Raw genomic sequence first — 13,110 nt, 5'->3', positions numbered from 1 at the left:
CCTGAACAATTTTTAAAGCATTTTTTTCGTATGAAGGTGTAAAAAAAATGAATTAGAGAGTATGTCATATTTTTTTAAACATTTTTATCTTTTTTTTGAGATACGTCACATTGTTATAGGACGTGGGGCAATTTTGATCCATCTTCTTTACACCGGGTATAAAACACCTTCATTATTTTGAAACCGACTCACACTTGGCCATTTTCAGATTTTTCCCTTTACCTTGACATAAAGACCTACCTCCATGCCAAATTTCAAGTCAATACGACCATTGGAAGTGGTCTAGGTTTTTGATGAGTGAGTGAGTCAGTCAGTCAGTGAGTGTATAGTAAAAATAGCGATTTTCTGACGTCAATATATCAAGACCTACAATAGGTATATTAATGTTTGTTTGCTCGAACTTGGCGGACACACTGCCGTGTGTCTAGATAAACATCTACCTGCCTCCATATACCGACTTCTAAAAACACTGAAAATCTAAATACTTATCACATTTTGCATCTCTCTAGAAGTAGGTATCTAGGGGTTATTAATATGTTCATATCGCCACTTTTTCCTCCTTTTTATGAAGTCGGTTAAAAAGACATCATTGCATTAGATTCTAATGCAGACATTAAAAAGCTTTCCCATATCCTGCTTTTATTACCACCCATCTAAGGTTAACAGTCTAAGTTACGTGTTTCAACGAAATATGAACTATACTCTTTTATGTCCGGCTCTGAAACCAGAGGTATTGTGTTCCCCGTCCGGCTAGACTGTCGTCAGTCCGGCTAGATTGCCGTCCGTCCGGCTACTTGAAGCTAACTGTGTTTCGGCTTGTAGCTTTGCGGATGCTATACAATTTGTAGGAGAATTGTATGCGGTGGTTGGCTTTACAATGTGATGTTTAAAGTTTAGAATATGTTGCTTTCGACATCACACAATACAGACAGGAAAACGGGAAGAAAGGGCTGAAATATAATAACAAAATAACAGTTATAAACTGTAGTAACAAAAAAACTGGTGTCGATTTCTGAAAACATTAAAAAAAATAGCGTACTCTAATGTCATTTAAAGATTTGGATATTCCTTGTGTAATGAAAATCTTCCTCAGCAAACAATCCTAAACGCATATACATGAAAATAATTAGTTGACTTCTCACAAAATACCACTGGATTATATTAACTTCGGTATTAGTCTCTTGGTAAAAATAATATGTTAGTCTAATTTGGAAGCCGGAATAATTACTTTTTGTATCTGTTATGTTTATTGACATATATTTATTTGTTCTAGAACATTTCCACTACATCAAGCGGATGATTGGGGCTGACTACGTTGGTATCGGTGGAGACTTTGATGGTGTCAACAGGTAAGACTTATATTATTATTCTTCTTCTTGCTGAGTTCCAAATATTATTTGCAGTCGGCACAATCCATTTTCCGCTTCCATCCCTGTAAGTTATCATACTAATCATCCACTCCCTTCTCCTTCATGTCCATTTTCAGATAATCCTTCTATCTTTACTCTGGGAAGTGTCTTGGTCACAATACAACTACTCCGACAATATTATTTGCATAAAAATTAAATTATAATAGCAATTTTCTTTCAATTTTACTAATACATTGTGTATGACAACGTATGGTGCCTCAAAATAAAAATATGGTTTTATTTAACTCGATAATACTCGGAAAAATACTTGAAAGAATACCTTTTCACAATAATTCTGCCGAAAAAAATAGGTTTTGAGTTTACAAGTTGTTTCTGAAGAAATTGTATACTCTTTAATGCCTCGTATGCAATCGGCATGCCTCGAACTCCGGATGCACAACGAATCAAATGCTGCAAAGTGCTTTTGGAGTCGGTCATAATCACAACATTCTTATACATCTTATAGGACAAAGCTTCTACTATAGCCGTTAATTCAGCAATCATGATACAAGCGTCATTGCATAATTTAAATTTCATACTAGTGTTTGTTTGGACATCAAAAAATGCTGCGCCAACACCATGAACACTTTTAGAGCCATCGGTAAATACAAAATAATAACTATCGTATCTACAACTAAACATATTAGGGTGCGTCCACATCTGGCGAATGCGCCGCGAATGCGCAGCACGCGAGCCGATCGCGAGCTGTCCGCGAGCTGCGCGCGTGCAGTCACTGCAATAGTTCGGTGCGCCTCTTTAGCGCAACTCACGCAAGGCTCGTATAGAGCGCGCGAGCGGCTCGCGATCTGCGCGCAATCAGTTCTCGCCCTTACAGTTCCGTATATTGGCTCAGTACTATCGAAGATGGCAGACGTCGCGCGCCGCCTGCGCGCCGCTCGCGTGCGGCGCTTAGGTCGCGCGCGAGCTGCGCGCGGGCGGCGCAGAAGCGGCGCACGAACAAAAATGCACGCGCGCAGCTCGCGAACAGCTCGCGATCGGCTCGCGTGCTGCGCATTCGCGGCGTATTCGCCAGATGTGGACGCACCCTTAGAAATCATTCTTAAATTTGCCACACTCACTGAACGTTTTGGTACATCTAATTCGTCGACATTACAAATAACACAATCTCGAATATTAATATTTGATACCCAAGTATCCAAACTATACTGTCTAAGATAGGGGAGTTATGCACAACATTGTTATTAAACTTATTATAAATATCAATCAAAATGGGTTTATTCTTATTCCTCCAATATGCATTGGTGCACAAAACAGAAACTAATACATTTAAGCACAAGCATTTGAAGTGGCTCCCAGTAGCAAACAAAAAACGTTATTTTAGCACCTTTTATGGTTTCATATGGGAGAATAACTCACTCTTGACCATTTTTCTGTACTTAACTCCAAACAGTCAATAGGTTCAGCCGTTGACAAACAATCTAACGAACTTCACTCCCATGATGCAGGGTGCCCCGAGGACTGGAAGATGTGTCGCGATACCCGGAGCTGTTCGCAGAACTCCTGCGCAGCGGCCAGTGGAACGTCCAGGAGTTGAAGAACCTTGCCGGACTGAACATGTTACGAGTCATGCGCCAAGTTGAGAAGGTATCAAATATTACCTAATAATGTTTGTAAGATTGGCTTCCACCCATGGTTTCACCCACATCCCTACGGAAGTATTTCCCGTAAAAGTATCCTTTCCGTCTAAAGATTTTAAGCTAAAACACCAATATTCAGCTTATTCGGTTCAGCGGTTCTTGGTTCATAAATAGTATAACTTACTCGACTTAGTTTACAGAATAGATTATTTTTATAGACTCAATTTTAGATGTACATTCAGTAGTGAAAAACCAACATTTATTCTTAAATATTTAAGCTTTTTGTAATTGCTGCCATTAAAGCAACATAAAAATACCAAATGCACAAATCATTCATGTTCTTTTTATGAAATACAGTCTATTAATTGGGTATCGGAAAATATAACTGGATTTTTCATTTCATTCATAGGAAAAAATGACACTCAACTGCTGGCGAAGCCGCGAGGCCCAATATATTTTCCTCCATAAGCTGTTTCCTTCAAAATATTACAAACGGAAAAAAAATACCCGTCACACTATCATAATATTGCAAAATAAAATTTATCTTCTAGTTCAATCGGGTGCAAACAAAATGTTTTTTTAAACATCTATGCGAACAGTTCGGCCGGGAAATACACAGCAAACAATATTTTTACTAACGTTCACATTAAACACACACTTCACACCTTTTCAAAAACGTCTATTCTGTTTATTTTAGTGCCAAATAAAATAAAACATAGTCGCTTCCCGGTGTTCAAAATTACCTATCTGAAAATAAGCGCCTTCAGTATCGCAAAATTATTGCGGTATTCGTAAATTGCAGGTCTTCAGGTCGAATTTTTGAAATTATTACAAACTGCTTTCGAAAATAATAATACAACACGGTGTTAAATGGTGATTGAACATAGTTATTTCAACTTTTGAAATAAATTCAACCACAAAAGGTAGCTAGTTTTATTAAATACATACACATATATTTATCTGCTACCCATAACTTTTTAATACGTTTGGGATATTCAAATAAATATTTTTTTTAAAATCGTGTATATTTTTTGCTTTGTAACTAAACGCTCGTATCAAACACTTGTATATCTAACCGTGTGAAAACAAACCCATTTTTACATAACACACGAAAACAGAAACACCTAAAATTGTAACACATCGCCAAAATCAAATACAACAGGCCAAAATACAGCGGAATATTTCGAGTACCAATCAAACACATACGTTGTGAAATTCCACTGTGTTTCAGATTGAAGCAAACTATTTTTGATTAGGTATCTGCAAGGAGTAAGGAAATATGAGCGGAGATGCCACAACGCTGGTAGGTCAGGCGCCTTCTTCTAGGTCAAATACGTACGGTGGGCATGACCAAAACGATCAGTTACGACTGAACTAACGAGGCTTTCTTATTCTTGGAGACATCTGTCAACGATTTTTGGTATTATAAAAAATTCTCGAGTCCAAAGAAGGTGTGACTGCGAAGACAGTAACGTTCCTCGTCCCTCGCACACTCGCATTTCGGCGCGCTACTTTCTTAGGAGATTTTCCGTTATGACACCTCTGCTATTCATTTAGATCTCCATGGGTGTATGCCATAGGCTCTTGACATGGAATATGTCCAGTTAGTGGAATTACGCAGGCTGTGGGAGTTGTATTAAAATGATTAGTGAAGCCCTTTCAATTTGTACGTCAAGTAGCGTCATGCTAAATTAGATATTAGTTTGAGCGACGTGCTTCAGTCGGCAATGGAATATGCGGACATTCCTTATGACATATTGGCGTATGTAGGATGTTTAATGAATATTGAATGCAGTGCATTTTAATGTCGGCATTGTTTATTAACTACTTACTGTTTTTAATACCCAGTTTAAGGATGGAATTAAAATAAAAGAGGGAACGCTTATTTTGTAACCATCTATCATTTTCATTCTTCCAGAGTAACGTTAGAATGCTTTGAGTCTATTTATGTGGATAGAATGCTAAAATTCTGATAAAGAATGCTCTAGTTACTTATTCCTTTGATGTTAATGCAACATATGAAAAGTAAACTCCATGTACAAAATCATATAATAATAAAACTTCTAATTAATAGCGCATTCCAAAAACAGCTACAATCTGATACTACACTACAAATACCTTTATCACAATGTACCAAGTTCCCTCTCAGCCGCAGTACTAACAAGACATAAATCATGTTTATTTACCCAGGTGCGGGACGAGATGCGCACAAACGGAGTGGAGCCTGAGGAACACCCTGACTCACCCAACGACAACGGAAACTGCACCAGCAATGCTTTCTACACCGAATATGTGTAAATTGCCCGCAATGTAACGCGACTGCCGATTTCCAACGCTATTTCTAGTAGTTAGGGTTGGTATTTGAGTGGGGGGATGCACGTCAATCAAATTAGATTGTGTTTTGTTTACAATTGTGGAGACTTGGATTTTAAGGTGCGTTTTGAAAGCTAGCTATGGACTGCAACTGCCAACTGTACTTGCAGCAACTGCAAGAAATCGGTCGATATCTGAGGGTGACTGCACGTACTGCTGTTGCTTCGATCCAAAACGGTTTCTTGTTCATATATTCAAACCAGAAGTGCAGCTGCGGCCGATTTCATGCAGTCACTGCAAGTGCAGTCGGAAGCTAGCATTCAAAACGTACCTTAAGAGTTTTTTTTTAAAAGAATCATCAATAAAACAAATGAAGTTTCTACCACAGAATGTAATAGGTATGGTTGGTATTCGGATTCAATTGAGTTGTAAAGACAAAGCGTGTGACGCTCCAACCGAGTGTAAAATCGAGTGTATCAATCGTGTGACGCAAATGTGTTTGCTCCGCCAACTGTGAGCCATTGAAGATTCCTGCCGTCTCTGATACTCTGCCATCTGTTCGCGTTTACACTTGCTTGACTTTTATGGAAAAAACTTTTTGAAATGTTTAACAAAATTTTGTAAGCGGTTTTACCCGCATAAAAAGAAATAGTAACCTAAATGACAATGAGTTCATATGTACTTATTAGCTACATTAATGCCAAGTTTAATCAAAAGATATGCAGTACTTTTAACTTAAAAGTAATAAATGGCATTAAAAACTATTGAACTCATTACAATAAAAGGATTTAGAACTAATACCGTTCGCGGCTAATCTATATATCAAAATTGGATAAATCCAATTTGCAAAATAGATAAAATACAGGTGCCATCGCAATCCGCTTAAATCTATTAAAGCCGGCGCCAAACTAATTCAATAGCTCACTGAATCAAATAAGTTTGTATTCCTAGCTAGACTCGGAATTAACACATTTTACTCGAACTTTCTGCAGTACACTGTCTTTCACGAAACTGTAGTCAGTGCCCCAGGGTACTCAAAACTAACTAATTACGACCACGGAATGTTCTAAAAATGCAAATTTTACACACAATTTCCACTTATCTACTGGATAGAATTTTGTTTATTTTACAACAGTGAGCTAACATAATTGCAAATATACATCGAGGTCGCGTTCGATATACCAGACACTTGTATTTCGGCTACAATAGGGTATTACATGCATTTTTGAAATTTATCTTAAATAAATCCTTTAGTCTTAATATATCTCTAAAAAATAAAATATATTTTTTTTCTCACGTTATGTACGAATATAAATTAATTGTTTTATCATAATTTCAAATTTCGCGCGTATTTCGCGAAAACGCGGCACACAACGGACGCCATGATTGTTTTTTGGTCATGACGTCATTACGTTAGTAAACAAACTTCAGCTGTCAGTAATACATATTTTGATATGTATTGAAAATTTTAACTGACACTTTTGTTTACTACCGTAATGACGTCATTAGCATGGCGGCGACATTTCGTAGTGTTCAAAGACAGATAAAAAAACCTAAAAACTTTAAACTGCAATAAAAAATATATTTATGTACCTTACGAAGTGAAACTAACATTTCCCGATTGCTTTTCCTCTAAACAATCATTGTAATACACTTTTAATTTTTTTCTCATCTAGACTAAAATACCCTATTACACAGCTGTCAAATTCAATTGGCAATCCGATAGCACTACATCAATTTGAAATTCGAATACCAAATGAAATTATTTCGCGTAACGTTCGCGTCTTACTTTGATTTGTGTCCGTTTGTGAATAAATAAAATTGTTAGTCAAATTACTGCTCGTTGAAAGCTGGGAGTGATGTTTTTTATAGAAATGTTGTATGGAAATCTGCAGTCGCGTCCGATACCGACCGGACCGAGAGTTCATCCGACAATTTGATTCCAATTGATGTGTTACATGATAAATGTCTGTGTACCAGCCATTGTTCACACTTGCCCAGCTTTTTTACTTTATTGCACCTGAAGTGTAATGACGACAATGCGGATATTTGCTTATGAATATAAATGATTCAGGTTGTGTTAAATTCAATAATAAATTTCGCAATTTTAATATTGTATTTATACGAATTACGGAATATGTTCAATATATGATAACAACAGATTACGTTGTGTAATTAAAAGCTTGGAGGATTCATGAAATGTAAATTAATAATAATTAAAATTACGGCTGGGCAAGTGTGAGCAGCCTTTTAACCGATGACGATAATCATCAATATGTGTGTGTTAAGTTATTTATTCAAGGAACAATCGTCGTATTTCATAAGCGACTATTTTTAAAACACCAGTTGTGCCAGCTTTTTCCGAGGAACAAACATCACACATACAAAATTTCACGTTTATAATATTAGTAAGATCAACATGAAAGTATACTACAGCCTTATAACTATAGTCTTCTTTGCCCAACCAATTGACTTTACTTCAGCACGATTGAAGATAAAACCGATTGAATTTCTCGCACTACTGGCTGCAGTTGCGGAATACAGTTCAAAGTTTATAAATTCATCGCAGTAGTTCCGAGCTCAGTGGGATCCAGCTATGATGGCCGCCGGCCTGAGACAATTAGACCAATAAACTGTGAATAACTACTGACATTCTACTGGTATTAAGAGTTTTGTTGGCTAACTTTAGTCTCGAAGATATCTAGCAAGCCTTAGTTCTCAAGTTTTCAACGTTGACCGGGTAAATTCGTTTCTAGATCGTCAATTGCTTTCGAAATTTTTGAGTGGAAAAGTTAATTGAAAAGCCATTTATGTCACTTCTCCGATAAGTCAATAGTAAAATCATTGGAATATAAATTGCTGTAAAATATTTTAATTGCAAAATGGGCAAAACGTTTGCCAATAAACTGAACGGCTTTTTCAGTCGAAATTCGTTCCGAATAAATAAATATAAAGTCGTCTGCACTTTTAATTTTAACAGCTCAATAAATCTTGGTTCTGTTTCAGTAAGCATGGCCAATTTCAATTATTCGAAATCATAGCGTTTGGGCGGAAGGCAATTTGGTGCAATTCACAATTAATTATGTCGAAAGATTTAGCTGTTTCGCGTGCCACATTTAGGCACAAAATGTCAAATGTCCGACATGTGCTGGCTTCTGACACTGCTATTAGTAAGGTTAATTCGACCTGAAATATTGTATTTGTAACCGTCATTTACAAATGAAAATACGCTGTTATTTCAACAGATCGATATTTTCCATGGCCCTTATGAAGTCCTCTTTCATCTCAATTTTTAATCTAGCCAAACGATTAAAGTTTAAGTCAGGAGGGTAACTTTGCGTTCGTCGGCGACAACTTTACTACACCAATATCAGACGGTGCCAAGTAACTTTGCCGCGAGATTTAACAAGCAAGAGAGAACATCTTTGTGACTACGTAACGGTGAACTTGTGTGTATCTTTTTACCATCAAAGGGAATATTATCAAACCTTTCAAAACTTTACTCCTAAGTTAGGAGTTAGCGTCGTTAAAGAAATAAGTGCACATAATGCGGCAGGCACTAGCGGATTTTCCGATCGGATTATAAGGGTGGTGTACATGCAATTGACAACTAGCGGTTCCAACGATGATACGTGAAAACTTGTGGCAGGTTTTCTGTCGCTCGGAATGTATCAGCCTTAGAAACAATCGAGTGGAAAATCCGCTAGTGTGAAAGTTTTGTTACTGTTTATTATCACTAGTTACGAGTCTTATCGTCAAAGAGCGCAAATGCAAGCTGAATTTTATACCTCCATCGAAATAAATATATGTTATGCGACATTATGAGATACGACGATGGTTTATATGTGGTAACTGATAGATAATCAAAATATATAATGTAATAAATGTTGTAGCTGCATTGTAGGTGTATTGTTGTGAACTGTGCACTTCTTCCTTCTTCACAACTGAGTAGATTTCGTTCACATATCATTCTCTGTCCTGACTGCTCCCGGCAATACAAGCGCTGCCTCCCTTCCGCGCTCTTCCAGTGTTGCATTGCCGCGGGCCACTTGGATAGACTACTCGAAATTGGAATTAAATGGAAGGCTCTAGCGAGAGAAACTAAAATTAACTGGGTAATTAGAAAAATATAACAAAAAATATTTTATTTTACTATTGTAATTTAAAATAAAAAAATAAAAGGTTCGATCTAGGGTTGTAGGTAGAGAATAAAATTTGTAAAAAAGACGTTTTAATAAATTTAACGTTATTGGTTTGTTATGATGTTTGGATTTCCATTGTTTCATGTTGAATTGTATTTAAGGAATTGAAGGATATTTGCGTGTAAGTGAAAACATACGGGAAGTAGGTACGTCATGTTATGACACCGTATGTTTTCAATAAGGGTCGGTTCTCACTTCACTGCTTGTTACTTGTTCTGTAGTTTTGTTGATATTTCTATAAGTTACATTTTCATGTACTGTCTTTGTGTATTTCTTAAGTTCTACTTAAATCGGACTGGAGGGCTTTAACTTCGGCGAATTATGAACAAATTGAGAGCATAGAACAAACATACAATCACTTGATGGTACTATTAGATACGTGAATCACTTGGTTCATCGTTCGCTGAGCGAGTGTGCGAGCATTAAATGCGAGCGAATCTCAGCGGCAAGAGCTTCGGAGCCCCGGGCCGGACACGGCCGGCGTCCGGCGCCCGTCCGGCCCGGCTCGCCCACTGTCCGACTTTGTAAGCTAAAAGCTAGTATACAATTTAGCGTAAGGTCTAAACATGTGATGCAAATCGTTGTGCCAAATGACCTAAACTTTTTATAACTTCTTATACAGTTTCGTATTAAAACTGTAACTTACATCTTTCTTTTTATAATTTTGTACTAAAAGGCTTCGATGCCAAGGAATGAGATAAAAATGTGTGTAACCCGTAGTTTTAGTTCGTTTGTCATACTGACAATAAAACCATCCACTTTAAAAAAAAATGAAATGCTGTGAATTTCTTAATGTATATTTAAATATAACTTTAATATATGATGTGAAAGAGCGACTATTTCTTATAAATTGTGACTGAACGATTTTTGAACCTATACTCAACTTTAAACTAAGGATTTTCTTCTAAAATCTGGCTGTTATTTTGTCGTACAAGCATGTAATGTGTATCAAGCGCACTGTCGGTGTATTAACGTATTTACTACTGTTTACCAAATAATTGTGTTGGGTGATGTTCGGACAACGTACCGGCGGCCGCAGCGAGCCGCGGGCGACACGCTCGGCGACCGCAGTGTGTGAACACACACATTATCACTACCGACAGATTTACATAGGAATTCAACCACTAAAACGTTTTATACGGAATTAATCAATTCTCAAAACGTTTCAAAAAATAATTAATAGTAAACACACCTGCTTTGAAAAAAAAAACACAAAAAGTTACGTCTTAGTGGATAATCACCCTAACACCCAAAACAAAAACGACGAGCTTGTAACCGAATTTCCGATGTGCGCTTGCGTTGGTTGTGTGGCGCGTTGCGTTCTCTATGACATACACACTGACTCCTCACTTCTATATAGTCCCCCGGGGGCTGTATTCCCCGGAGGAGCTGTCACTCTAACCTGTCTTCCCGGTAAGCAAAGCGCCAAGCAACTGTATACTGGACTGTTTATATATTTATTACACTTGGTAATCAATAAACACGTTTGCTGTATTGTATTTTGTTGTTTTATTTTGACCCCTTTCCATAACTGGGTACACATCTACTACTACTACGTCGTACTACTTATTTCCGATCAAAAGTACGCCCAAATAATGGCTTCTTCGCAACGTCTCGCGATGTTCCGAGATGACATAAAGTTTGGCTACAGCTACTCTTAAACAGACATAGAGTCCTAGAAATTAGACAAAAGAAAACTTTAGTTATTTCCGATTTCCAGTCCTAAAGTAGGATCCAGGTAAAATATCAGTGTCTTACACGAATTTACTGCCGATCTGAACTTTACAACCTAGTCACCTGAGTAACGAAATCCTCCTTGGTAAGATCTGCTGTCATACTTTCTGAGTTGAGGGCGCCGTGAAGACTTCAAGTAACTAAGGGACTCGCTATCGCAATGAAAAACTGCCATGGCATACAAGGGCCCTTAGTGGGATTTCTTCTTTGTATTTTCCCAAATGAATATTATGGTACACGAAATGACAATACTTCAAAAGGAAACCTAAATAAAGGAACAAGAATGGAAAGGAATGAAAAACTAGCCATATGAAACAAACGAAAAAACCCTTTGTTCAACACAAAAGATATCTCTTTTCAACATACGAGTATATTAAAAGAACTATTAGGAGGTATATCGTAGACGGCTCACGGCTGAAACAAATAAGTAGGAACAAAATTAATAAAACACATTTTTGCTATAGGTATATGAAAATGGATCTTATATTGTATTCACGTCAATGTATTGAATTTTTTATCTAATAAATTGTCGGATTAAAAACTGAGTTGTTAGTAGCAGACTAAACTGTACGCCATTAATAAGTCCTATGTTCGTTTGACAGTTTATTAACACGCTTGCATATATTAGCTTCACTCGTAACTATGTACGTAAGAAAATCTTGGAATCTTAATTTGACCCACTTCACGGTCTTCGATCAGGTTGAAATTTTGCACAGGCTCTGAGTTCTTGTGACAGTACACGACTAGCTAAGAAACGACAAGCTAATGATAGGCTAAGTCATTTTAAAATGATCAGCTTGATTGAAAGACGTAACTGTTCTGACTTATTAGTGCTGCATAAGATTATAAATGGTATCATAGATGCTAATCTGGTAAACTATTTTAACTTTAGATATAGCCTTCGTAGTAAACGTCAGTGTCGTATTTTTGAATTACCTAAATCCACGTTAATTTCCACTTTCAACAGTCCTCTAACCCGTATGGCAAGGCTATATAACGAAAGGTCCAATTTAACAGATTTACCCATTGATATTTTCCGTATGAGTTACGCTTCATATAGACGCACCATTTTTATTAAAACTGAGAGTGTAAGTTAGTTTTAGTTTTGTTGTATATTTTTTGTTTTTTTAATGTCCTTATAGTTTTTTTTTTTTCTTTGTTTCCTTTAGTCTCTGATATTTAATTTGTTAAACGTCATGCATACCTGTTATTAGCGTAGTTGCTGAAATGCCATTCCTTGTAATCGTGTGTACATTGTATTTTTGTGGGTGACTATTCTGTTGGTGTGCTTATTGTAAATAAATAAATAAATAAATAAATAAATAAAAACGTTATTACAAATCCAATATGGCGGTAACTCTAAGATGGTGGACAAGCTGTTATAAATCCACACCCATGATATGGGTATCAAATGAAAGGGTTTGCTATGAAGAAAACGAAAAAAGTAGTCACGTGACTTAAATCCAAAAAAATATTAAATAAATAAAAAATAAAAACTAAAAACGTGGAGCGTTTATGTAATCTTACTCTTTTTGTGCAAAACTCTCCAAGCTTTCTTTCATCAAACTAAATGACCGAATTATTTTGTAATTTTTAAAAGCGTGGTTTTTAGTTTTCTGAACTATTATTTTCTAAAGGTAATCATGATCCCAATCAAACATTTTAGTCCATCTAGGTACCTGATAGTTGTAATATCTGTGCACTACCATTCATCTCCATATTGAGTAATCAGCCCAAACAAACTATCGGCGGACAAAAAGTTTGCCGTGTGCGAGAATCTAAGACTTTTACATACACATCTCAAGCCGAGTTTTTGCAACAAACTTCGCAGTTTCACTTGAGACATTAGTTTGC

General features: G+C 36.7%; 1 protein-coding gene across 1 annotated transcript in view; it reads left to right on the top strand.

Annotated features, from left to right (window-relative positions):
* The window catches only part of LOC124644882 (dipeptidase 1-like), a 169,250-nt gene extending 158,229 nt beyond the window's left edge, over positions 1-11,021 (top strand). Inside the window, exons 10-12 of the mRNA XM_047184527.1 lie at positions 1,274-1,349; positions 2,876-3,014; positions 5,198-11,021. Coding sequence (XP_047040483.1) covers positions 1,274-1,349; positions 2,876-3,014; positions 5,198-5,305 — 323 coding nt within the window. The 3' untranslated portion in view covers positions 5,306-11,021. The remainder of the gene's footprint in view (positions 1-1,273; positions 1,350-2,875; positions 3,015-5,197) is intronic.
* Positions 11,022-13,110: the final 2,089 nt, after the last annotated feature.

This window comes from Helicoverpa zea, chromosome 31, assembly GCF_022581195.2.
Source record: "Helicoverpa zea isolate HzStark_Cry1AcR chromosome 31, ilHelZeax1.1, whole genome shotgun sequence".
NCBI lineage: Eukaryota > Metazoa > Arthropoda > Insecta > Lepidoptera > Noctuidae > Helicoverpa > Helicoverpa zea.
Note: the sequence above shows the minus strand (reverse complement) of the source record. Positions and strands in the feature narration are given on the sequence as shown.